The 23,095-nt window shown below is 36.5% G+C and overlaps 6 protein-coding genes across 12 annotated transcripts in view; 3 read left to right on the top strand and 3 right to left on the bottom strand.

Moving 5' to 3' along the window:
- LOC123312586 overlaps positions 1 to 2,697 on the top strand; it is a 78,401-nt gene extending 75,704 nt beyond the window's left edge. For both annotated transcript variants that reach the window (XM_044897092.1, XM_044897091.1), the window contains exon 11: positions 52 to 2,697. In XM_044897092.1, the coding sequence (XP_044753027.1) occupies positions 52 to 1,285 (1,234 nt within the window). In that variant the 3' untranslated portion in view covers positions 1,286 to 2,697. The remainder of the gene's footprint in view (positions 1 to 51) is intronic.
- Positions 2,698 to 2,807: 110 nt separating this feature from the next.
- On the bottom strand, positions 2,808 to 5,025 carry LOC123312591 (probable cytochrome P450 6d4). Its single transcript, XM_044897101.1, has 6 exons — positions 4,715 to 5,025; positions 4,120 to 4,374; positions 3,693 to 4,062; positions 3,389 to 3,622; positions 3,085 to 3,336; positions 2,808 to 3,025 (listed from the first exon to the last, which is right to left on the bottom strand). The coding sequence occupies exons 1-6, from the start codon at positions 4,970 to 4,972 to the stop codon at positions 2,862 to 2,864; spliced, it is 1,533 nt and encodes a 510-aa protein (XP_044753036.1). The 5' UTR covers positions 4,973 to 5,025; the 3' UTR covers positions 2,808 to 2,861.
- A 200-nt stretch (positions 5,026 to 5,225) lies between these two features.
- LOC123312597 lies at positions 5,226 to 6,731 on the bottom strand. Its single transcript, XM_044897110.1, has 4 exons — positions 6,602 to 6,731; positions 6,492 to 6,548; positions 5,552 to 5,815; positions 5,226 to 5,474 (listed from the first exon to the last, which is right to left on the bottom strand). Exons 1-4 carry the CDS (start codon positions 6,602 to 6,604, stop codon positions 5,391 to 5,393), a joined length of 408 nt encoding a protein of 135 aa, XP_044753045.1. The 5' UTR covers positions 6,605 to 6,731; the 3' UTR covers positions 5,226 to 5,390.
- A 376-nt stretch (positions 6,732 to 7,107) lies between these two features.
- LOC123312596 lies at positions 7,108 to 9,178 on the bottom strand. 3 transcript variants are annotated; one of them, XM_044897107.1, is made up of 4 exons: positions 8,934 to 9,178; positions 8,157 to 8,216; positions 7,603 to 7,878; positions 7,108 to 7,408 (listed from the first exon to the last, which is right to left on the bottom strand). In XM_044897107.1, exons 2-4 carry the CDS (start codon positions 8,214 to 8,216, stop codon positions 7,322 to 7,324), a joined length of 423 nt encoding a protein of 140 aa, XP_044753042.1. In that variant the 5' UTR covers positions 8,934 to 9,178; the 3' UTR covers positions 7,108 to 7,321. The 3 variants fall into 3 exon arrangements, with proteins under 3 accessions (XP_044753042.1, XP_044753044.1, XP_044753043.1); XM_044897109.1 differs by lacking the exon at positions 8,934 to 9,178 and adding an exon at positions 8,310 to 8,664; XM_044897108.1 differs by lacking the exon at positions 8,934 to 9,178 and adding an exon at positions 8,296 to 8,646.
- A 2,006-nt stretch (positions 9,179 to 11,184) lies between these two features.
- Positions 11,185 to 16,095, top strand: LOC123312589 (sodium-coupled monocarboxylate transporter 1-like). Of its 4 annotated transcripts, XM_044897097.1 has the most exons (15): positions 11,185 to 11,834; positions 11,963 to 12,240; positions 12,324 to 12,483; positions 12,540 to 12,605; positions 12,682 to 12,733; positions 12,822 to 12,889; positions 13,073 to 13,227; positions 13,308 to 13,448; positions 13,506 to 13,614; positions 13,695 to 13,804; positions 13,892 to 14,075; positions 14,149 to 14,235; positions 14,906 to 15,117; positions 15,547 to 15,772; positions 15,906 to 16,095. In XM_044897097.1, exons 2-15 carry the CDS (start codon positions 11,978 to 11,980, stop codon positions 15,963 to 15,965), a joined length of 1,893 nt encoding a protein of 630 aa, XP_044753032.1. In that variant the 5' UTR covers positions 11,185 to 11,834; positions 11,963 to 11,977; the 3' UTR covers positions 15,966 to 16,095. The 4 variants fall into 4 exon arrangements, 3 of the variants coding, with proteins under 3 accessions (XP_044753032.1, XP_044753033.1, XP_044753034.1); XR_006537656.1 differs by lacking the exon at positions 15,906 to 16,095 and having other exon boundaries at positions 11,200 to 11,834; positions 14,906 to 15,184; positions 15,547 to 15,684; XM_044897098.1 differs by lacking the exons at positions 14,906 to 15,117; positions 15,547 to 15,772 and having other exon boundaries at positions 11,207 to 11,834.
- A 279-nt stretch (positions 16,096 to 16,374) lies between these two features.
- LOC123312592 (mitochondrial glutamate carrier 1-like) lies at positions 16,375 to 20,730 on the top strand. Its single transcript, XM_044897102.1, has 9 exons — positions 16,375 to 16,543; positions 18,075 to 18,123; positions 18,500 to 18,634; positions 18,693 to 18,842; positions 19,060 to 19,193; positions 19,255 to 19,440; positions 19,498 to 19,654; positions 19,957 to 20,137; positions 20,241 to 20,730. The coding sequence occupies exons 2-8, from the start codon at positions 18,098 to 18,100 to the stop codon at positions 20,105 to 20,107; spliced, it is 939 nt and encodes a 312-aa protein (XP_044753037.1). The 5' UTR covers positions 16,375 to 16,543; positions 18,075 to 18,097; the 3' UTR covers positions 20,108 to 20,137; positions 20,241 to 20,730.
- Positions 20,731 to 23,095: the final 2,365 nt, after the last annotated feature.

Here is a 23,095-nt window from a genome sequence, read left to right as displayed (position 1 = left end):
GAGTTTTAGACGTTTTCTTGTATGCCAGTAACACCAAACTCTTCTCCACAGGTATCAACCGGAAGCCAACAAAGAAGAAGACGACGAGCACGACGATTACGGTTTCAACAAAAGACCCAGCGTCAGGGGCATCAAACCGCGATTTGGCACCACCACCCAGATCATCCAGGAGATCCAGAACCAGATGCAGCCTCCCGAAGCAACCGGCAGAATCTCCTGGCCCTACTACTCAGAGAGCGGACTGTCCAACGTCGACAACTCGAAATCTAAGAACCAGAACCAGAATATACCGCACCAGTATCCAACGACCGCACCTGAAGAATTCAAAACGAGGGGTTATCCGCCCCCCTACAGACCCACAAGTTTGGCGGAGGAAAACTTGTACCAAACGGGGCAGTACTGCAGGCAGGTCTACAGGACCAACGGCAACTCGAACGCCTATCCGGCTGTCATGAAGGTCGGAGCTAGGTGTAACGAAATGTATCAAAGTCTCCCTAGGCAGAAGAGTAACGGAAGACCCTTATCACCTCCACCATCTGAAGTATCCAGGACTTACCACCAAACTATGGTTTACATCCCGTACAACCACATCGAAGGCTGCCAAGGCGGAGTTTCCTCCAACGTTTACTACCAACACAGCGACTACGCCAGAGTCTCCAATCAAAACCAGATAAACAAGAGGTTCATAGACCCCATATACCAGCAAAGGTTCCACATGCACGTGGAGGACCATCACTACCACTACAACTCCAGCGTTATGACCTCTAATCCTCCGAAACAGATGGTGAGGATACCTTACACCCCCCAGCCTCACGGCGCGAATGCAAGGAGTGAATCTCCCCTCCCTGGTCAGTTCTCCACAGCTGCACGAGCCACCCAAACTCCTGTACCCAACTGTAACTACTATTCGAATCCCAGGTACAGGCCTGCGTGGCAAGGGGATCCGACCTACGTGAGCAAAATGAACAGGCACAGCTTCCCATTAGGACCAAGGTACAGCACGTCCGATACGTCGACAGATACAGACAGCTGCCAGGGTATGCCGCCCGTTCAGAACGGTTACAGACAGTCGGTGGAGATCTCTTTCCCTTCCCAGAAAGATGCCCTTGGGAGCTCGCCGACCAAACCAAAATTTACCGAGAGGGGGGTCCCAGAGGGTGCTGCTAGTGTGTCACCGCCAGATACCATCAAATTGGGGCAGAGTAACAGTAGCACCATGACTTCACCTACATCTCCGCAGAACGTCACGATGCAAAAACCGATGTTCTATGCCATGAACGTCTGACCAAACGAATAGGTTCACATCAAGATTTCTTTTCGTTTGGGAACCGAGGAAGATGTTTAAGGTAACAATTCTTTTCCTTTATATGACATATAAGGGGTTATCTCAATTTCTTGGGATGTTTCCATTTCTCGCGATGTATATGGACTTCCAGACCTTTGTCAGGTAAAGGGAGTGTCGTGAAGATTCTATTTTTGGAACCTTATTCACTGAGAGCAATTCTTTGCAGAAATTTCCTTCGTTGTGTTGATGGGTAAAATTTTCAGATGGGGAGATTTAAATCTGAGGAGGATTTTTGTGAAATAGTTGAACCGTGTAAAAATTACAAAGTTAAAAATGAAAAAAATATAAAAACGTTAAAAATGTAGGTTATAATAACCAACAGGCAGAACAATTATAGATTAGTTTGAAGGCTTCGATGGAACTGGAAGAAATATCTTCCACATATCAGCACCTCGAAAGAGCGATTACCTTTCAAAGTCTTTTTCTGAAATTCAGAAAAAATTATCCATTTAACTTTCATCACGAAATTTTTCCATAATTTTCATCATTTCTAACGCGACTGAAAAAAGAGGCATCGTGATACTTCTAAAACCCCAATTTCTTCCAGTTTTATCGAAACTTCGACGAACCTCCTAGTCGGGGGGGATAATTAGAGGGCAGTACATGTTTTTAATCGTTAAAATAATGTAGTCATTGTTGCCAAAATATGAGATTCCAATATTACCAAAGTATTAATTAGCTAGATAAGTGTTGACCAAAAAAAGATCAAATCAATATTTTCAAGTTATGAATCTGATAGTATTGTTTGTATATTGTGTTGCTGTACAAGGTATTTCTTATTGTGATTCGACTGTCGTTGAGACAAATCTAGCTTTAAAATAATGATTAGAATCGAGTTGGTAAGGGGGGGTGTTGTATATGTTTTCTCACATCGATTTCACGGAATTGAAATGTGTTCATAATACTTAATTATTATTCTCTCGAGCTGGATTTAAGTTTCCTTGTTGTATTTGTTCCTGAATTTTTATATTCAGAGATCTTCGGTTTCCCGAGAATGTATATCTACCTGTGCCAATTCGATTGATAGTAACTCATTGACATAGTTGTAGAAAAATATGATATTTATTTATTTGAATGAGATAGATCGGTCTAATATAATTTTCGTGTAGATAACGTTTGTATAAAGTATATATTCACTATCGATGTTGCTCAGATCCTAATTGTAACGTACTGGAAATGAAGATTCGGAATTGGTTTTGTATTATATTGTACTTAAATTATTTTGTTAATGTTTTTACAATTTATTATTTGGTGATATTTTATACCAGTTAGATAATTCAGTGGAAAATAAACCTCTGTGAAAATATTTCCGAGAATGTACTATTAAAGAATATTAAACTGATTGTATAATAGCAGCTTGTTTTTCTTGCACATTTTATTATCTTTCATCATGAAGCAACTTTTCAATTCTTCACTTCAGTCATGCAACGGAAGGTAAGTGAGAAGAAGGATAAGTAATTCATCAGGAAAACTTCAAGATTTATTCAAAATTCCATTTTTCGTAACAGTTTCGAAATCACCTTTGCGATACTTTGAGTAACAATGGATTAACTGGCCTTATGGTATATGAATAAGGATTCAGCTTTAATGGCACCTCGATGTCCTCGAAAGTACTCAGATTGAAGTTTCTGAATATGTGTATAGCCCCAACTACCACCATAAAATAACCCAATCTCTTTCCTGGAAAAGATTGCATCAATAAAGAAAACGTGAGTTATGATACAACTGGATACATTTACCTATACAGTTTCTTGGTCCTTCACCGAAAGGCATATATGTCATGGGATGCCTATTGGCTTGATTCTCCTTCGAAAATCTCTCTGGGTCGAATTTTTCTGGATCAGGATAATATTTAGGATCCCGCTGCAGACCCTGCACTGAAATATAAATTCTAGTTCCCTTTTCCAGTTCCAAACCTATCTTTTCCAATTTGTAGTCCTCCACCGATTTCCTCATGAGAAATTGCAGGATTGGGTACTTTCTGAGAGTTTCTGAAGAAGAAAATCAATTTTATTATGGTCCAAAAAGTTCTTAGGTACAAACCTGAAACAACCATATTCAAATATTTCATCTCGAGTATTGCCTCGTAGGTGATTTGTCCACCGGAAGAAGAGAGAGCTTTATCGATGTCTTCCTGGACTTTCCTCTGAATATCTTGGTTCAATGAGCATTCGTAGAGGAGCAACGTCAAAGTGGATGATGCTGTTTCACTGCCAGTGAAGAAGTAAGTGTAAGCTTGGGCTACCACTTCATCCATTGTTAAACATACGTCTGAATCTGCGGAATTCCATTATGAGTAAACTGTGTTGAAAATAAAGGAGAAACAGTAAAAGTATCAGTTAAATACCAGGTAATTTCTCGCCATTCTCTGCGTCCACCTTCCCGAATTTCTTCAGTTGGATCAGAAGCTGCATCATATCCTTTCCAACAGCCCCAGTCGCCTCCCTGAATTCCATTATTTTCTCCACCATCTTGTAAACGAAAGAAATAGCTACCTGATTTACTGTCTCAAACTTCACGAAGCTGAAGAAATCGTAAAATTTAGGCGCCACAATCTGAAGACTGAATTTGATCATATTCTTCCTGTTGAAACCCGTCGTCAAGCACTTGAGCATTTTCAAGAAGTCATTGTCTTTATCCTTGAAGCTTTTTACTTCTACGCCGAATATTGACTGTGCTACTATGTCCGCTGTGAATCTTTTACATAGATCGTCCACCTGAAACATTCACTTTTACAATGTCTATTGCGTTTTGACAGCGGAGTTAAGGCTCACATCAATGGATTCTGCTGCAGCTGCCTTTTCCAGAAAAATCTCCATCTCTTCACCGGCATTCAGTAGATTTGAGAACATCATTTTCAATTTACCGATGGTGAAACAAGTCGACATTTTAGTTCTCAAAGGTTTCCATTTATGTCCGGGAAGTTTCCACAGTTGGCCTGTTAAAGAGTCATTCTTGTCCATGTAAACTCCTCTATCCGTGAAACTGTTGAAATCCTTCACCAGAATATCCCTTATTATATCTGGATCCTAAAAAATGCTGTTCTATTGAATTTTCTGTTTTAACGTATCCAATTTCTTCATAGTTTTTGCACGAAAAAAGAAAATCCAATAATATATATCACAGACCTAATCTTCATATACCTTCACACAAAATACGATTGGATTTCTCATTCTATGGGCATCAACCGAAAGCTACTATTTCATTGTAGATAATTCTCAATATTCCTGAAACTCCCCTCAAACGATAAAAACTATCAAAAATACAAACTAAATGCATGTTATATTATCAGAAAAAGAGTTGAAAAAGTTACATGCATGTAATCTACATGGCTGAATATTGAGATGTCAGTTTTCAGCTCTTTCTCACCTTTACTAGTAAAATCGGTTCATTCAAAGCATACAATCCAATAACTTCAGAATCCACTTCTTCATACCATTCCGCAAGTATAGGGCCAACGCCTTTATCCCTCTTTATGAAAGTCCAAAAGTTACCGAATGGAAAATAAATAGGTTCAATAACCTTCAAACCCCTGTTTTGCCAATATCGATATATATTCTTGAAGTGAAGATAGAATCTCAACAGTAGCAAGCAAGCTATAGCAGCAAGAACATTTGTAACGAACATTTTTCACAAAAAGTATAACATCAAGTGTTTTCGCCTTTCGGTATAGATAAACTAGGACTCCGCATATTAAAGTTACGATAAAAAGACCATTATGGTTTTATTTCTGTTATCATTGACAGTAGTGTTCAACCCAGAACTAATAGTATATTATTTACTTACATATTCAATTACTTTTCTTATTTCTATATAATGTGCAAAATATTTCAACCGCTTTAGAATTTCTAAACTAAAACTAATACACAGTTTTTTTTTAATTCTATTTAATCGTGATAGTTTTGGAACCCTAAAATGTCAATATATTGCTGGTAAGGAGTAAAACTACATCTTCAAATAAAGGTTTCAAATGAAGGAACAATATGATGGTGAAAAAATCAAATACAAAATAGAAATTAATTAGCTGAGGATGTTTTTCTTCCAACTAAGAAAAAGGCATTGGAGGACTGGTTCTGTATCCGTGAAGTCCATCAACCAGATATGTCACAGCTAAGATCAGTCCAAATATCTGAAAAAAAAATCAATTGAGCTTTTTGCTCTTTCTATATGAAAAGTTGAAAAAAAAAATCAAGATTCAAGACTTACCCCTGCACAAACAGCTTCGAAATTTGAGCTGGCGCCATTGAGAACAATCGACGAGATCCCTGTCATGTACAGCATCCATATCAAGTGGAAATAGGTCTGCAATCCCATGAATGAACCAAGGGCTTCGGATATTCCAATGATATAGAAGAGAGTTATTATTATGGCCACTATCATGGCAACTAATACACCTATGAAATACTCTGACCGTACAGCAAAATAGTCCGTATCGATAAGGTACAATACAAGACCTACAACGCTGAAAACCTGTGGAGAACACATTGTATGATGTTAGTTTTCACTCTACTCTACGAAAACAGTTTCATATCTATTTATTTTTATGGATTATCGATTCTGCTCACGATGATAGTACGACCTTTTGAAATAAAAAATTGTCATACTATTTCATCCTCAGGAGTTACAAAAATTCTTGATTAAATTATTACAGGAAATGAGGCTGAACAGGAATGAAAAAAGGTGAAATGAGAAATTGAATTTTTAACCTACACAATTTTGGCTTGATTATCAAACACGATGAATAAATAAAAAATAAAGGTTAGGCTTATTTATGATTGCGAATACATAAAATTATGAATGAATTGATGCTGAATCTATTTGCTTAGCTAGACAATTCAGTAAAAAGCTTTCGAAAATATGAGTCAATCTATACTGGTCCTTTTTTGTAGACTACGATTTTACTTATTACATTTGATGGACTTATATAGATGATGATAATTCCCAGAGAATTGCAGTCTCATGTTGTCGGTTATCAAGTTTTTATTACAATTATACCTTCCAAATACTGGAAAATTACTGAGTCTATTTTGAAGGTGGAAAATAATATTAGAACCTCAAACTATTCGTCGCGGAATTCTGAATATACAAAATACGAGACAGTTTTCAGAAAATTGAACATAACCAACTTTGCCCATGAGACACTTACGATTTCCAGAACCTTGAGCATTCCTGGGAAAGATCTGAGGAATTCTGTTCTGATAGCCTGAAAAAAACCACTTTTATAAACGACATCGAGTAATTGAAAAATTTTCTCACCATTTCGAATTATGGAACGACAAAGTCACGAAAAAAAATTGACTGAAACTACACGTTCGCAGTCGCCAGTAATATTTATTGTAATCTTATCTAATGATTGCTCATCATAAGCGTAATATCATAGGTGTCTACCACGATTAGATATTTTTTGAGATAACAATAGGCAGGGATTGGCCGTTCTCTTAAAGATTTACTCGAACAGATAAGAGCGTATGAGTAATTAGAAATTTGAAATTTACCGCATCTGCCATCTGTTGGGAAAGGTCCTCCCTAAACCAGATGCGAACAATTTAATAAAATCTTCCCAACACTTCTCCTTCACAAGATAATCTGAATGGTAATCAACACTAAGCATCCAAAAGATTAAAATTCACTAGGTATCTGAGGTTTTTTTCGAAAACTGGGTACAGTATACAGAGCAGGAGAGAGCTACTCTTCAGATTCTTTTCTAGGATTGAGCCTTCACTGAAAAAACAACCGAAAAACTAGTAAATAAAACCATCATAATGCGTATTAAAATATAATCCAGTAATCTGTGTGGTATTTTTCAATGACTAAAAACAAATATCACGAAACGATACCAATATGGTACAATTATCAGTGAAACATTCTTCTTTTTTGGATTTCTCCTCCATACTTCAGCCAGATAGAAAGTCTTCTCCTGTGGAAGACTCAAATAAGGGTTTTTTCCTCGTTTTTCTCCATGTTGTAAAATAATTCTCAAGACGACAATGGCAGAGGGGATACGATATTAAATCCATGGATTCCATCTGCCAGAAAAGCGATGGCTAGAAGTATACCACTAAACTGAAAAAAAAACATGTTTCATTTGAAAAGGGACTCATGTATACAGAATTATGAAATGACTACTCAATAGGTAATATTCTCTGCATAACTCCCAAGTGATATCTCATTGAGAAAGTTTGCAGGCCTCAATATCGAAAATCATTCAAATCAATACAGAAATATTATTGTATAGCAAGTAACTCTTTCATACTCACTCCAGCCAGTATCAATTGTATGTAGGAAGATCCATTATATAATAATATGGACGAATATGAAAGAACAAACATCATGAAAATGAGATGGAAATATTTCTGGTAGTTCAATATTGGTTGAAGAACTTCGGCCATGTTTAAAAAGTACAAAAGCATCAGGAAAAGTGTTGCTCCTAATGCTATCGCCGATATTACAGTATAAATGTGTGAAATGGTAAAGTACACATTCGAATATTTATTGAAAATAATAGTCATCAGCAATCCTATCGTACTGAAGATCTGGAAAGGAAATTCGATTATTTAAATCATCTTCTATAATGTGTTGTGTTTGATACAATATTCTATTTTAAAATATAGATAAACATTCTCTATACAGTTCCAAAAATTCCCAATATCTCCATCAACTTCTGAGATCATATGGAATTTAGATTTAAAACTTATAATTGTCACTTTTGGAATTCCCCGTTTCACAAAGCTCAATTAAATACACAAACGATACTTTTATGATCGAGATAAGAATGAAATATTTAAAAATTCCAAAGAATGATTAAACTCACCACTTCGAAGACCTTCAGGATGCCTGGAAATGTCCTGAAATATCCTGTCTGTAGAACCATCTAAAAATAATTAAAAAAAATATGAACCGAATGATATTCATAAATCGATAAAAGAATTGAAAACAGAAAATTGAGCTACCTCAATAGAAATACCTTCAATGACGAGAGAGAAGTATTCTCATCACTCAAAATAGAAAATGTAGATTTATTCGCTGCATTCTAAATATGATTAGAAAATTTTTATATCAGGAAATGGAGATATGTGTTATCTTGTCGCCTAGGTTTGATTGATGAACCGCATATTTTTTTATTCATCGAGAATTATGGAGATCAATCACTAAAGTGGGAAGCTTCCCATTATAATTAGTCTAAACTGCATGAAAAAATTGTTCTCTACAATAGCTTTACTTTAATGTTTAAATATCATCATAGAAAAACAGTAAGTATTGAGAAAAATGAATGAATTCTCTTCATTTTCAAATCAAGTTGAAAATACTTTATTTTTCTTATGAGGCATTAGTATAATCTTCAAGAAGGCGAATTAGATATTTAAATGAATCGAAGAAGATTTTCAAAAAACGGTTGAAGACTAAAGCTGCGCATAAAGGAAATCTTTTAGGAATTTATGACCTATCTGAGCCTTTTCATGATGTCTTTTATGACAAACATTCTTCTATATATTTCAAAAAAAATTATATCAAAAAATTAACCTCAAAATGCACCGTTCAATAATAAGTTTCGTCCTACGTTTCGTAAAATGAATAAATATTCGCTCACCTTCGCCGATACGTTTTCTTATCTCCTAAACTATGGAAAGTCCGTTAAAATTTTATTGTGTGCAGAACTGGAAAACTTTTCGTTCAATTTCAAGTAAAACGATACCACAATAAATGTTTTGTTTTTGGTATATTTGTGATGAAACTTCGTTGCGCTGAAATTTACCGTGCGTTAATCTTTAAATAACATGTAGTACGTAACACATTTGAAATGTTCTATGCAGCCAGCGCAGCGGTTTAGGTTCAAGGTGAAAGATTGCTAATCGCATAAGGATTTCGGAGTACCCCCATGACATAGTATACTGCTTCCTTGAAATAGTCGTGGGATGTTTCTTGGATATTCTACATGTATTAATTTTGCATTGAATTGAACAAACGGCTATCAGAATCGAATTTATAGCTCGTGTGAAAATCAAAAGTTTTCTCACAAACTTCAATCAGAAAATCTGAATGTTTTTATTGGGTTCGATCAAACATTCAAAAAAAAATCTCATTCAACAAAAAGATAAACACATAAAATCATTATCGTATGGTATACAAATGAGAGAATCCCTTTGAAGATTATCACAAATTCTCTGACAGAAATGTTCATTAAACTGAACTATATGTATTTCGTTCATAAAATTGTCCTTCCACATTGTTGATGATGGTAGAAATTCATATCCATATCAGCATATCCATCGCCTCAATAATCTTCCTCTATGTATCTGGCTGATGGCCTAGACCAATAAGCTTTTTCTCTAGGAGTGACTGCCAATCGATATTTATTGAGAGCATCAGCGAAGTAAACCATTGTATTCAGATATCCCACTGCCTGAAAAAATTCTTGAACTTAAAAATCCTTATTTACTTGAGGAGTATACTCACACATGTCAAAATGAAAACTTTCTTCAAAGTGGATAGGACTAGTGTGGACGAGACCACTAATGATAACCCTGCTATTAAACCATAGGCAGATTCAACCCAGTAATAATTATGGGGCATTGTAGTCAATGATTCTAATAATGAAATCACAAGAAATATAGCTGTTAACATGAAGGCAAACATAGCCACTAAGAACAGGTAGTAGGCATGTGATTCCAGTCCTACCACCACGAGGGATACTATAATATATATGTTGAGAATCTGAAAACAGCAAGAAATGAGACTTCCTCATTTAGCATCGAAAAAAACCAAGTTAACTTTCATAACGTAAAGTAGATGAAGAAAAGTTAATATATACCTCCTCAATAATCTTTAGTACACCTGGATAGCTCCATATGGAAGTTGATCGGTTGAGTGGTCTCTGCTGCTAGAAATAGCCATAAAGAAATGTGTTAAATTTGATGTTCATCTCGTTATTGGAAATTAAGACTAGTTCTTTTATTCTATTCGTATTTATGCACAATTTTTGATACAGATACATAGAAATTCAATGAAGGTAATCCAGAATAAAGTTGCTTTCGTTTTAAATAGTGCAAAATCGACAACATTTTTTTCTGATTCGTCTCTCAACGAACGTTAAAATTCTGTGTAGAAAAAAGGATAGGAAGAGTGATTGATTTACAATTGAATCAGATTGATTTTTTTGGGTATTTAGGTGATGAAATTGAACCACAGGTACTGTACTTAACATGATGCAGCAAATATACCGTTTCATTTAGGGACCAATCGTTATCCATCCTCTTTTTGATGAACCAAATGAAACACTACCGAATATTCATCCGTTATATACCATTCATTTGATCATTTCAGATCATCACAATGAACGAAGCATAATCGGGAATTCAGATTTGAGTTTTCTCTGATGTTTACTTCTTATCTTATCAAACGAAGAAAAAATCGATGCGATATCATGTATATCCCTGGATGGATTTATCAATAATCAATGGATTGTTTACGTAATCATAAACGGTATGGAAATTGAAGAAATTCCTGTTTTAAAGGCTCCTTAATGCTTCACTTTGATTGATCAACATAGTTTGACCAGATAAAGAAAGTTGTAAAAGTATAAGACATTGGACATGTTCTGACTTCATCAACCTAAATTCCTAAAAAGGAAATCGGACTCAAAGTTCAGCGTAATTTGGTATGAAGGCTATTATTACTGAGAGGGAAAGAAACCTTCAAAAAACCATATGAGTTCTTTTCCAAAAATGTCGATGTTGAAGCATCTTCAGGGTCTTCCATAGTTTTCTCAACAACAATCTTCCAGATTAAAATAAGTCCCCCATCTTTTCGTTGTCTGATTTTTCTCTATTTAGAAGTATTCGCCCAAGATAATCTTCAATATTTATAGGTATATTATTCTTGATGCGGTTGACACACAAACACAGAATTTCAATCGTTTAAGTGATATGCAAATAAAACAAATTAGAAGCAGTACAGCCATCACCCAATAGACTAATAACAGGAAGAGGATCCTACCGCCTAGGACCAAAATTAGGTGACAGAAATGGGAGCAGCTTCCTCCTCAGCCAAGAATAAAACAATGGCGCTTTTTCACCGGTCTATATCGTTAGATCGAAAACAAATAATTCCTCAAAGAAGCCTTATCGTTCATGGAAGATATGATTAGATTATTGAATTAAATTGTAACTTTTTATTCAATGAAGCTAAGATTGCAAACAACGAGTCTAGAGTGCTTACCTATTATTATTTGCTCATGGACCAATTGAGGGGTCCATTATCTCGTTGACCCAGTAAGTACATGGAGTAAGTGCCCCCCAAAGTAAATCTACAATAGTTTTGATAGACCCAGAATCCTTCAGTGTGTACAAGAACCTCTGGTATGATATAGGGACGAAATGAAATCTGTTAGATTGCACATCAGACAAGTTTTGAAGGCGTTGTTGAAAGTTTGCATTACCCCTGACAGGCAGATTGAATACCTCTGGAATTCAACTTACACCTATTAACTCAGGTGAGTGAAAATGCACCTAACATTTATTGTGTGTTCTTTGTTATCTTCGATGTTTCAATATACCTGCCTTTTAATATTTTTATTTGGGCATTTGTTATGATTGCAAATTCTTCGAATTCTTTTTTTAGGTCAACAACCCTAAAATGGCGGAAATTGTACTGGAGGGTATGCAGTCCTCAGTGGATGTGGGGGAGAAGACTGTACTTGGACTAGGGGTAGCAGAAATAGGGGCTGCTATGCAACGTTTTGATTGGCAAGACTATGGCTCTTTCGTTGCGATGTTATTTCTATGCGTTTTAGTAGGATTTTACTTCGGCTTCATCAAGAAATCTGAGAATGCCCAGGAATATCTCATGGGGGGTAGAAATATGCAGATTTTTCCTGTGTCCATGTCCCTACTAGCTAGGTGAGTATCTTCTGATCTTTTTCGGACAGAAGAACCAACTGCTTTTCGATTCATAACTTCATTATAACAGCTTCTCATTTCAGTTATATTAGTGGTATTTCGATGTTGGGTATTCCAACAGAAATTTATGTTTACGGAATCCAGTATTTGTATATAGTAGGGGGATTGTTCATAATGGCTTTTGTTTTTCGATACATTTACTTACCAGTGTTCCACGACTTGAATTTGACGTCGACTTATGAGGTGGGTTATTCTTCGTATTACCATATTTTCCCACTAAAGTACAACTTTGATTTCAGTACCACGAAAGGAGGTTCAACAAAAAAGTCAGATTTTTTGGATCTGTTTTGTTCTCCTTTGGAATGGTGAGTAATTTGTTCGAACTTGTTTATAATATATTGAGGATCTTCAATTTCTAACTACATCTCATTCTAATAACAGATAACCTGGCTTCCTTTGGTAATATATGTCCCAGCCTTGGCCTTCAATCAGGGTAAGTTTGACAAAACTTCACATCAGCCTCAATTTCCTTACATCTAAATGATGAATTCGCAAAAATGTCTATTCTTCTCTCTCTTCAGTTACTGGGGTGAATGTCCACTACACTACACCTGCTGTTTGCATCATCTGCATATTTTACACGTCAATGGTGAGTTTGAGCCAACAATACATAAAGCAAGAAAAAAATGTAGGTTTCTAAACCACTGGATAAGTTAGTTCTGAGAGAAATATTGTGATAAAGGTTGGGGACACTCTGTATAGTTTGATTATAAAGAAATTAATTAAGCTAAGTCTTCTTGACAGAAAGTTTCTTAATTAAGAAATATTTCAGGGCGGTTTGAAAGCAGTGGTGTGGACTGACGTCATACAAACAATCATAATGTTTGGAGCATTGATCCTGGTGGTAGTTAAAGGTACCTTCGATGCTGGAGGATTCGGGAACGTTTGGCAGAGAAACTGGGATAGTGATAGAATTGAAGGGCCGAAGTAAGTGAAGTTCCTTGCGTTAATTTCAATTCTAATTAAAGTTAGCGAATATATTCAATATTTCATGGATCCTATCACAGTTTTGATTTAGATCCCTCGTCAAGACATACAGTATGGTCTCTGTCGATAGGAGGGTTTGTCTATTTCCTTCAGAATGGTGCGGTTAATCAAAATATGGTCCAGAGATTCTTATCGTTATCTTCGATCAAGTCCGCAACGAGGTGAGTGAAATTTTCTGATGACCACAACAATCTGTCAAAAATCCGCATGATTTTTAGGTCCTTATGGTTGTACGTTAGTTTACTCGTAGTAACAATGTCCGTTTGCTGTTATGCTGGGATGGTAATCTATGCTATATACCACAAATGTGATCCATTAACGACAATGGTAAAATGTTATATTCATGGAGAAATTTGAAATTTTCATGATTGTTCGTCTTTAGAATGAATCATTAATAATACTTTCAGTTGGCCAAGGAAAAAGATCAATTGCTGCCATTGCTTGTGATGGAAACCATTGGGGATTATCCAGGACTACCAGGAATATTTGTTGCGGGGATATTCAGCGCAGCATTGAGGTAAGATCTGTTACCATCCTTAAATTGCTTCAGCTACTGGAAACTTTTGTGTTATGCATCAAAAGTCCAAATTTTCGATGTTTTTAGCTCCTTATCAACTGGACTAAACTCAATGGCAGCTGTGGTTTTGGAAGATTTTGTCAAACCATTAAGTTCCGAACCTTTAACTGATAAGCAAACCTATCTAGTGATGAAAATAACAGTCATTGTGGTTGGTGTAGTCTGTGTTGGTCTTGTAGTGATAGTGGAAAAACTTGGAACAGTATTACAGGTGAATGTTCTTATTTTTTACAATAATTCTTCGAGAATTAAAATAAATTCATGTTCAAATCAATTTATTTCAGGTGACCATGAGTTTGAATGCGATCGCGAGTGGTCCATCTCTTGGAATTTTCACAATGGGGATACTTTTACCGTGGGTCAATGCATGGGTAAGTCGAAGAGCAAAGAAATCCATTAATAGAAAATTAATAATGACTGTAATTTTCGGAAAATCCGAACAACGATTTTCCACATGTCCTCCCTAAGTTACTTCCATAGTAATTGTCATAAAATGTCAAAATAGTTGTCACAAAATTTCCGTGAACAGACTACCAAAATGTCTTCGAAAGCTAGCGAAAAACTCAAATGTCTTTCGGAAACCATCGACAGATTATTTAAATCAAGGAAATCAGCACTGAAAGAATTGCAAGGTCACTTGAATGCTGTCAAAGAAGAGAAGAATCGCAGATATAATATGAAAAACATTCAGAACCTGCCGAGTGAATCTTCGAAGAAGCAAAGGATGTCTAACTCAGTTATATTCAGAAGAAATTGATGATGATACTTGGTTATAGAAGTATATTTTATGCTCGATGATGGTTTCACTTTCATATCCTGTGTTTGTATACTTTAATTGGACATAATTGACATTTGTTCATTTCGTATAGTTGAACTAATTATGGAAAGAGTGAAATTCTTGATTGCAAGAGAGTAAAATGAATACATGTCGAAAAATTCGAAGTTCCTGATGTATCAATGTTAGGTTCATTGTATATTTCTTTATTATGTTAATTGTTCGAGAGACTGTCAGAAATGTGATGATGTTTCTTTGGATTTAAGGGTGCTTTGAGTGGAGGTATTTCTGGGCTAGTGTTCATGTCCTGGCTTGGTTTTGGGGCTCAAGCTGCTATAGCTTCCGGAAATTTGAGATTTCCTGAGAAAACAGTCACAACCGAAGGATGCCATTATCATTTTGTACCGAAACCATCGTCTTCATTCTTAGATATTCATTTCGACCCCACATTGAACGCTACTGACATAACCCATACAGAGTAATGTTTTTTGAAGTTTTTTGATTGGGCATGCATTGGATATCCGTTTTGAAGCATGTTTGCTTTTGTAAGTTGAATGATTCTAATGGAATGAGAGCTTTTTCAACGACACAGAATCACAAATTAAGAGATTGCTCAGCAAAAATATATATTCATTGACATCAGAAGAGTTTCCTACAGCTAGAAGATATTATTTCTTCAATTTGGTTCTTTGGCAATTAGATAGTCCTGATTTTCAACAAAAATGATACGATACAAGCAGTATGTAGCCAAAAAATCATATTCAAGCAATAGTTTCCTTTCTGGGTGTAACTCCAGTGTCAGTCTGTGTTCGTTATGCCCTGGTGATGAAATGCTTGTCAACAAGAGTTTGCCCAGAACCTTACTTGTTGAGCCTTGGTAAATGCTTCATGTGAATTTGTGTTTCAGTGAAAGATTCATGTTGTACCGTCTATCATACTTATGGTACACCCTGATAGGGACCTTGGTAACCATCATGGTAGGATTGGCTGTGAGTTATTTCACCACACCAAATAACCCACAAGATGTAGATCCTCAATTACTTACACCATTCGTTAGAAAACTGATAAAACCAAGGAAATTTCCCAATGAACCCACTGATAGAATCATTTTCGCCTATAAAAACGCAGAAGAAGTGAGTGATAAAGACAATTCTAATTTCCAAAATTCCAACTACCCTAACTTTTGATGAGTATCTTTTCATGATAAAATTGCCAACTCGAAATATTAATTTCTCCTTTCCTAATGCTTTTCATGTGTAATTTCAGGATAATGATATGCCAAATGCGATTTCTATGAGAAAAATTAAAGAAGATGGGCCAGTCTGAGGTGAAGAGTCGGGGAATACCAATTTTTTACCCTTTGTATATTTGTTGAATTTGCAACAATCTTTTTATGTTTTTTTGTACAGTATTTCTTTATATATCTTATTGATGGCAATAAAAGAACTGAAATAACTCCACATGTTTACACAAGACTGATTTGTAATATATTATGGGGTGCAAATATGGAGGGGCTGGTTGGTCTTATCACCCTTCATGTGAATTCACCAGTGAATTATTTATTGAGTTCAAATATTGAGAGTCACAGTGCTCTTCTATTATTACATAATGGCTATAGATACCTTCGTTTTGGCTTTTTAGCAGACAGAGAACTCTAACGGAAAAGCACTGTACTATATATATTGATTTTATTGCCTGCTTTCCTATGTGTCAAACACCGGTCAGCTGTTTGCCATGTCCAACAGTCATGTGTCAAAATTATTGAAAAAAATACACAGTTCAAATCCCTCGTTACTTGCTAGTTGCCTGCTAGACTGGAATCTCCCTAGGGGAACGTGCATTGTTTACAAGTCAGCACTTATTAATTACAAGTGTCACTGTCTGTGATAACCTAATTCCGTAAGGTAGGATCACCGAAATTTGATCTGAATATCTAACCTGCGAATTTTGTTGAATAAATCAATATAGGCCTAAGCTCCCATCAAAGCTTTCTTCAGTTCTGTATCACAGTAAAAAAATTTGCTAATTGTGGATTCTATATATATTTTTGGCACGAGAATTCATCAACAATTTTTTCATTTGAGCTATAATGAAAGATTTCTTTTTATATTTGGGCAATGTTAACGAATTCCTGTGCTATAAACTTGTTCGCTTCTGCTGCTCGAAACCAGGTAGATACATTTTAGTAGATTGTGCGAATACTTTCCTGTTAGCCAAAACTGCGAGGAAAGATGCCAAGTATTAATTATTAATGAAATGCAAAATTTGTCCATGAATCAACGAAAAAATTAATCGAAAATTACATTCCTTTCTTATGGACAATAGCTGCGTTGGATTAATCGAAATTTTCACATTTTCAGAGAAGAAGTCGATCAAGAATTTGAGCATTTTCAAAAAATGAGTTCATTTTATTATAGCACATGAGTCAATCTTTTAAATTCAAATTTGTTTGAAATATCCCAGTATTTTATCTTGATCATTCATTATATCGAGAGTTCTATGATATCAATATCTGATAACAGATCAAATCGAATATTCCTGTGATGATAATATTTTTCGATCTATTCAAGAAATTTGAGAGCAAAACTAGAAACACTATATCCTATGTTATCATTCATTATCCTCAAAATTTGAACGGAAATATGACTGTACAACTCGCTCTTATATGGTGGGTTCGAATTAATGAAACAATTTCATTAATTACGTAATGTACGGGCAATGTTTTTTATCCGATGTGGTTTTAACTCCAATGTGAAGCTCATCAGTAGTACATTGATAGCAAATTCAATTATTGAACGTTTCGAAATAATTAGGTTAATAGCATCGATAAGCAGGTGATATGAGTATAACAATCCATGAGTTGGAAATGAAATCGAATAGATTTTCACTCGAGATATATGTAAAGTCAAGTGATTTTTCAACTCATTATGGGAAACGCAATGAAATTATTCATATTCATGTTATCCTTGATTTTGAATTTAAGCTCATTTTAACGATGTAGATGAACCATTGATCATTCCTAGTTGGCTTTTCGAATAGTATTTTCTGTAATGTAATCTTTTTTTCTCAATATATCGTGGAAATTCATGAAAAACCACATCAGGAGTTATTAAGCTACATTCTTGACTAATTCTCGTATGTTTTTCGAAGATTTATTTCAATGCTATTCATTTTTTTCAAATGTCCCAGAAAAATTTCAGAGGGGTCAGATTTGGAGATATCGCAGGCCGTTCTGAAATATTACTTCGAACAATCGCTCAGTTATCTTCGATGAATGTCACTCGCTCTGTAGATTATATCCAAAAAGATCGGTATCTACTTATGCCGTGTAAAACACATATTCCTCAGTGGGATTTTACATCTTAATTGTTACTTATACGACTAATTACTTTCTTCGTCCTTTGTGTATGTGATTTTTGTTGTGTTTGTTTCCAGACACTCATCAGAAAGATAAATAAATGGGAGATTCTCAACCTAGATTCACGTAAGTATAAACATTGACACACGTATTAAATTCATAACTTCGTTTTACCATACTCGGTAACGTTTGAAGTTACTCGGAAGAAATAAACCGATAACTTCTCCAAGAAATGTTATCAACTTGTAATAATCCACAAGGAACTAATTGTGTTCTTAGAACAGCTATGCCTTTCTAGGAATCGATAAAAATGCAGTCTCCCCTCCATAATATACCTTGTTCTATAGAATTTGAATCTGGTGTTGGAGAGTGGCCATGGCAAAACATAACGCCCATAATTTCAAAGAAATGTCTGTGTTTGTTAGTTTTGAAGCAACTTAGATAACTGCTGGTTATTTTAGAATTGAAAATATCTCGAGTTTTTGGTTCTTTGCATTTTCAGACTCGTACCTAAAATCATCAATGGAGGCATTGCCGGTATCATCGGGGTATCTTGCGTATTCCCATTGGATTTGGTCAAAACGCGACTGCAAAACCAAAAAATCGGTCCGAATGGCGAGAGGATGTACACGTCAATGTGAGTATTAACGAATATTCGATCAGGAATGTCGAAAACATGAATTGCAACGTTCCAGACTCGATTGCATGAGGAAAACCTATAAAGCAGAAGGTTACTTCGGGATGTATCGGGGATCTGGAGTCAACATTTTGCTGATAACCCCGGAAAAAGCAATAAAATTGGCAGCTAACGACTTCTTCAGGCACTACTTGACAACATCCGACGGGTAGGTACCTGGAAACCTCACTCTAACCGAAATTGCAATCAATGATTGAAAGAAAGTGAATATAAGAAAAGAATATTCAGATCTATGAAAGTTAGGCCGATAAATTGCAGAAAAAAGAGCCTTTAGCAGCTCAACTTTCAAATTCTTTTTGTGGTTTCAGGCTAATCGTTTAGCCAACGAAAAATTGAAAATTTTCATACGAGGTTTCCTCTTTTAGTAAACTTCCGATGATCAGACAAATGGCGGCGGGGGGTCTGGCAGGTTTCTGCCAAATTGTGATAACGACCCCTATGGAACTCCTTAAGATCCAGATGCAGGACGCAGGAAGGGTCACTGCAGCCGCCCTAGCTGGTACAGTACCTCAAATTCCCGACCCTTTCCCAATTCTCAATTTTTTTATTCGATATTTCAGAGGGAAAACCTGTACCAAAGATAACAGCAACTAGTTTGACGATAAACCTCCTTAAAACTCACGGCTTGCTTGGGTTGTATAAGGGTGTCGGTGCTACAATGGCCAGAGATGTTACGTTCTCGATTGTGTACTTCCCCCTCTTCGCTACTCTCAATAGTTTAGGGCCTAAAAGAAAAGATGGATCTGGTGAGAGGGAAAGAGTCTGTTCTTTTCTTCAGGTTATCTAAAAAACGTTTTTTGTAGGCGAATCTGTCTTCTGGTGTTCCTTCATATCAGGCTGTGCGGCAGGATGTACAGCAGCTCTTTTTGTTAACCCCATAGACGTAGTTAAGACCAGGTTACAAGCTCTCACTAAGGCTGAAGGTGATAGGGCATATAATGGAGTGGTCGACGCTTTCGTGTGAGTTTTCATAATTTCCTCCTCACAAGAATCATATTAAAGAAGAATGTGTTTAGAAAGTATCAATTTATTGCTTGGGATAGTGTTATATCGTCCATATCTTTCAATTCGACGAAGAACAAAGCCACAATAGACATCTAGCGACAGAGAACGAAAAGTACTTTCCTTAAAAAGTAATTTTTCTGTCGGAAATTATTAAGCAAAAAGTCATTGTTCTTGAGTTCGATAAAAAATACGCTTTACTTTTTTTGCGACTCTGTGTTTTATCATTCGCTTCGCGTTTAAAAGGTGGATAATTTCAGAAAGATAATGAAATATGAAGGGCCCTCAGCTTTCTTCAGAGGCGGAGGTTGCAGGTGCATGGTGATAGCCCCATTGTTCGGTATTGCCCAGATGGTATATTACCTAGGAGTAGCTGAATTCCTTCTTGGTATGGGCCAAAGGAAGTTGTAAATCTGCGTAGGAGGTAGTTCGGATGAAATGGTGAGTTGATAAAGGATGATCGTGTCTAAAAGAAAAATATAGATATTGAGAATGAACATATCCTACATATTACTTTTCGACAATTTAGTCAACCTTTTTTCAGGTGGGGCATGCTGGAAATGCTTCCATCGCTATCAAATAGGTATCAATTAAAATCTCTCCTTTGGAAGGATAATTATGTTGTCAATTAATTTTTCATGAAACTTGGAAAAATCGATGAACTTCATGCCTACACCAAACCCTCTCTAAGCTGCTAATTTATAGGCGAAACTGAGTTAAATTGCGACTTAATGACAAGAAAAAAATTACAATATGTTGGAAATTTTGCGATAAATCACAAATTTGAATTCTGTTGGGCGGATTAGATTCGTTGTAGAATCCATAAGTGCAACCACCTGATTTGTTTTTACTTAATTGATTAAATAATTTTTATTGTGTTCTTATTTCCATTCCATTTATGCTTTTCAGCTTTTTTGCAGTATTTCGTTCGCATTTCATGACTCTCTTCTAAGTATATTATTTTGCTGCATTATGTGTACACTTTTATTTTTGTATACATTTTTAATTTCTGCTCAATAAAGTTATTCTATTTATTTTTAGCACACTTTATTGCATTTTCCATTTTCACCATTTCCAAAACCATTTACGCTAGTACACACTTTTTCATCAGCTCAAACAAAAATAATAGTTATTTGGTACTATTCCAAAAAATGTTTTTCCAAGGTGTAGGTGTTTAGATAATTTCTTCCAAGAATGAGAGCACGAAGTTTGTCAGTCGTTACCTTTGTTGTTGTTGTTGGTGGTGAAGCAAAAATCAAGATCGCAATGTGGATGACAATAAAATAATTCAAAGGTTGTTTACCTGTGTTAATTTTGGATTGAACTAATGAAAATATATGGAAAACGCAGATGAATTGTTGGAAACATCTTTCAATCTCATGAAAAATTGAGGATATGTCGAGTGTTTGCTCCAGGAAATGAGTTTAATTTAGGCAATAAATAAGTCTTGTCAGTTGTCAATTGGCGTAATGTGGTTATTTTTCGTGAACATTAAATGTTGAAGCATTCTTGAAGTTTTTCATTTATTCCTTCGTCAGAGCTTAAAGGTAAGAGAAAAGGTACAACCCAAAACAGATTATACGATTTTCACAAAATGAGATTTTGAACCATGACACGTGTTTCGCCAATTCAGTAGCATCTTCAGGTTTCCTAACTCGTGCTCGTGTATTTCCCTTAGGCGACTTGCGTTGCTCGGTCAAACTTTCTGGGAAAATAACTTGAATGTATTTTATTATTATTATTATTATTATTATTTGACAGATGAGAGTTGAGGCCATGCCTATAAACTCACAAAAAATTTAACATATAAGAAAAAAAGTGTTCGATTATACAATAAGAGATAAATTCCAAAACAAAAATACAAAATGAGCAGTCCTTCAAAATCATCCACGAAGAAGCCAACCATCGTAGTTGTTCTTGAATGAATTCACAGATGACGACCCAACCACAGATGAAGGCAACGAGTTCCACACACTAAACACCCGATTCGACAAGAAGTGCTGCCTCTGAACCGTCCTGAAGTTCTCTCTTCTCAGTTTTAAACAGTGACCCCGCAAACGGCAATCCGTATTCATCGTAAACAAGCGACGCAAGCTCACACCAAAGAGATCGTGCAAAGCACGGAAAGTTGTTAAAAGGTCACCACGAGTTCTCCGGTCGGCGAACCTAGGCAGGCTCATTATGGATAGTCTTTCATCATAAGAAGGGCGCGAGATTCCGTAGGGAATACGCGTGGCACGACGCTGGAGGTTTTCGAGCAGGGACATATCGCGAGACAGAACCGGACACCACACAGGACCAGCGAACTCGAGGATGGGTCGCACATAAGTTCGGTAAACCAGCGCACATGTACGTGGGTCACACTTGCCAAATGACTTCTGCAGCAGAAACAAGGATCTTTTGGCCCTGCTTACAGTCTGAGAGATGTGCTCAGACCAACTCAAAGTATCCGTCACTATTACACCAAGATCACTATGGCTGCTTGAAACAGGAATGGGGATACCATTAAGTAAGTATTGACATCGCGGATTCCGAGCACCCATGTGAAGAACCACACACTTATCACTGTTGAGCGGCAGCTGCCAGTCCTGGCACCACCTCGAGATAGAGTCAAGATCGTCCTGAATAATGCCGGCACTAGTGGGATTACCAAATAATTTGGTGTCATCTGCAAATTGGGAGATATTCGAGACAACGCAGGAGGGCAAGTCAGATATATACAACAGAAACAAAAGTGGACCCAACACAGACCCCTGGGGGACTCCACTCAAAACATCTCTGGGAGAAGAAAAAGAATCCCCAACACGGACCTTAAAAGATCGGTTTGAAAGAAATGCCTCAATCCAAGAAAGCAGGCGCCCACGAATGCCAAGGTGCTCAAGTTTGTATAGGAGGCGTCTGTGGGGCACACGATCGAATGCCCGAGAAAAGTCAAGGTAAATCACATCAACAGGATTACCCCTGTCGAGGGACATCGACCAGGCATCAACACAGTCGAGCAGATTAGTGATCACCGAGCGACCCGGCAGAAAACCATGTTGGCATCGGGGGATAAGGTTATGGCCCAGCGCAAACTGCAGCACCTGTCCATGGATAACTCTTTCGCAAACCTTCGCAACAATTGGTACCAGGCTGATAGGACGGTAGTTAGCGGCACAACGCTTGTTTCCCTTCTTGAAAATAGGTGTCACACGTGCACTTCTCCAGTCAGACGGCAGCGATGAAGTCGCAAATGAGCGGGCAAATATAAGAGAAAGAGGCAGCGAAATGGAGTGGGCACACTCTTTCAGAAGTCTGGATGAGATTCCATCGGAACCAGGTGAGGAGTCAACTTTGAGAGCAGACATTTTACATGGTAAGTATGTGACTAAATGACAAACCTGACACAAATAATGGAAA

Source organism: Coccinella septempunctata, chromosome 4, assembly GCF_907165205.1.
Source record: "Coccinella septempunctata chromosome 4, icCocSept1.1, whole genome shotgun sequence".
Lineage (NCBI taxonomy): Eukaryota > Metazoa > Arthropoda > Insecta > Coleoptera > Coccinellidae > Coccinella > Coccinella septempunctata.
This window is presented reverse-complemented; position numbering and strand designations above follow the sequence as displayed.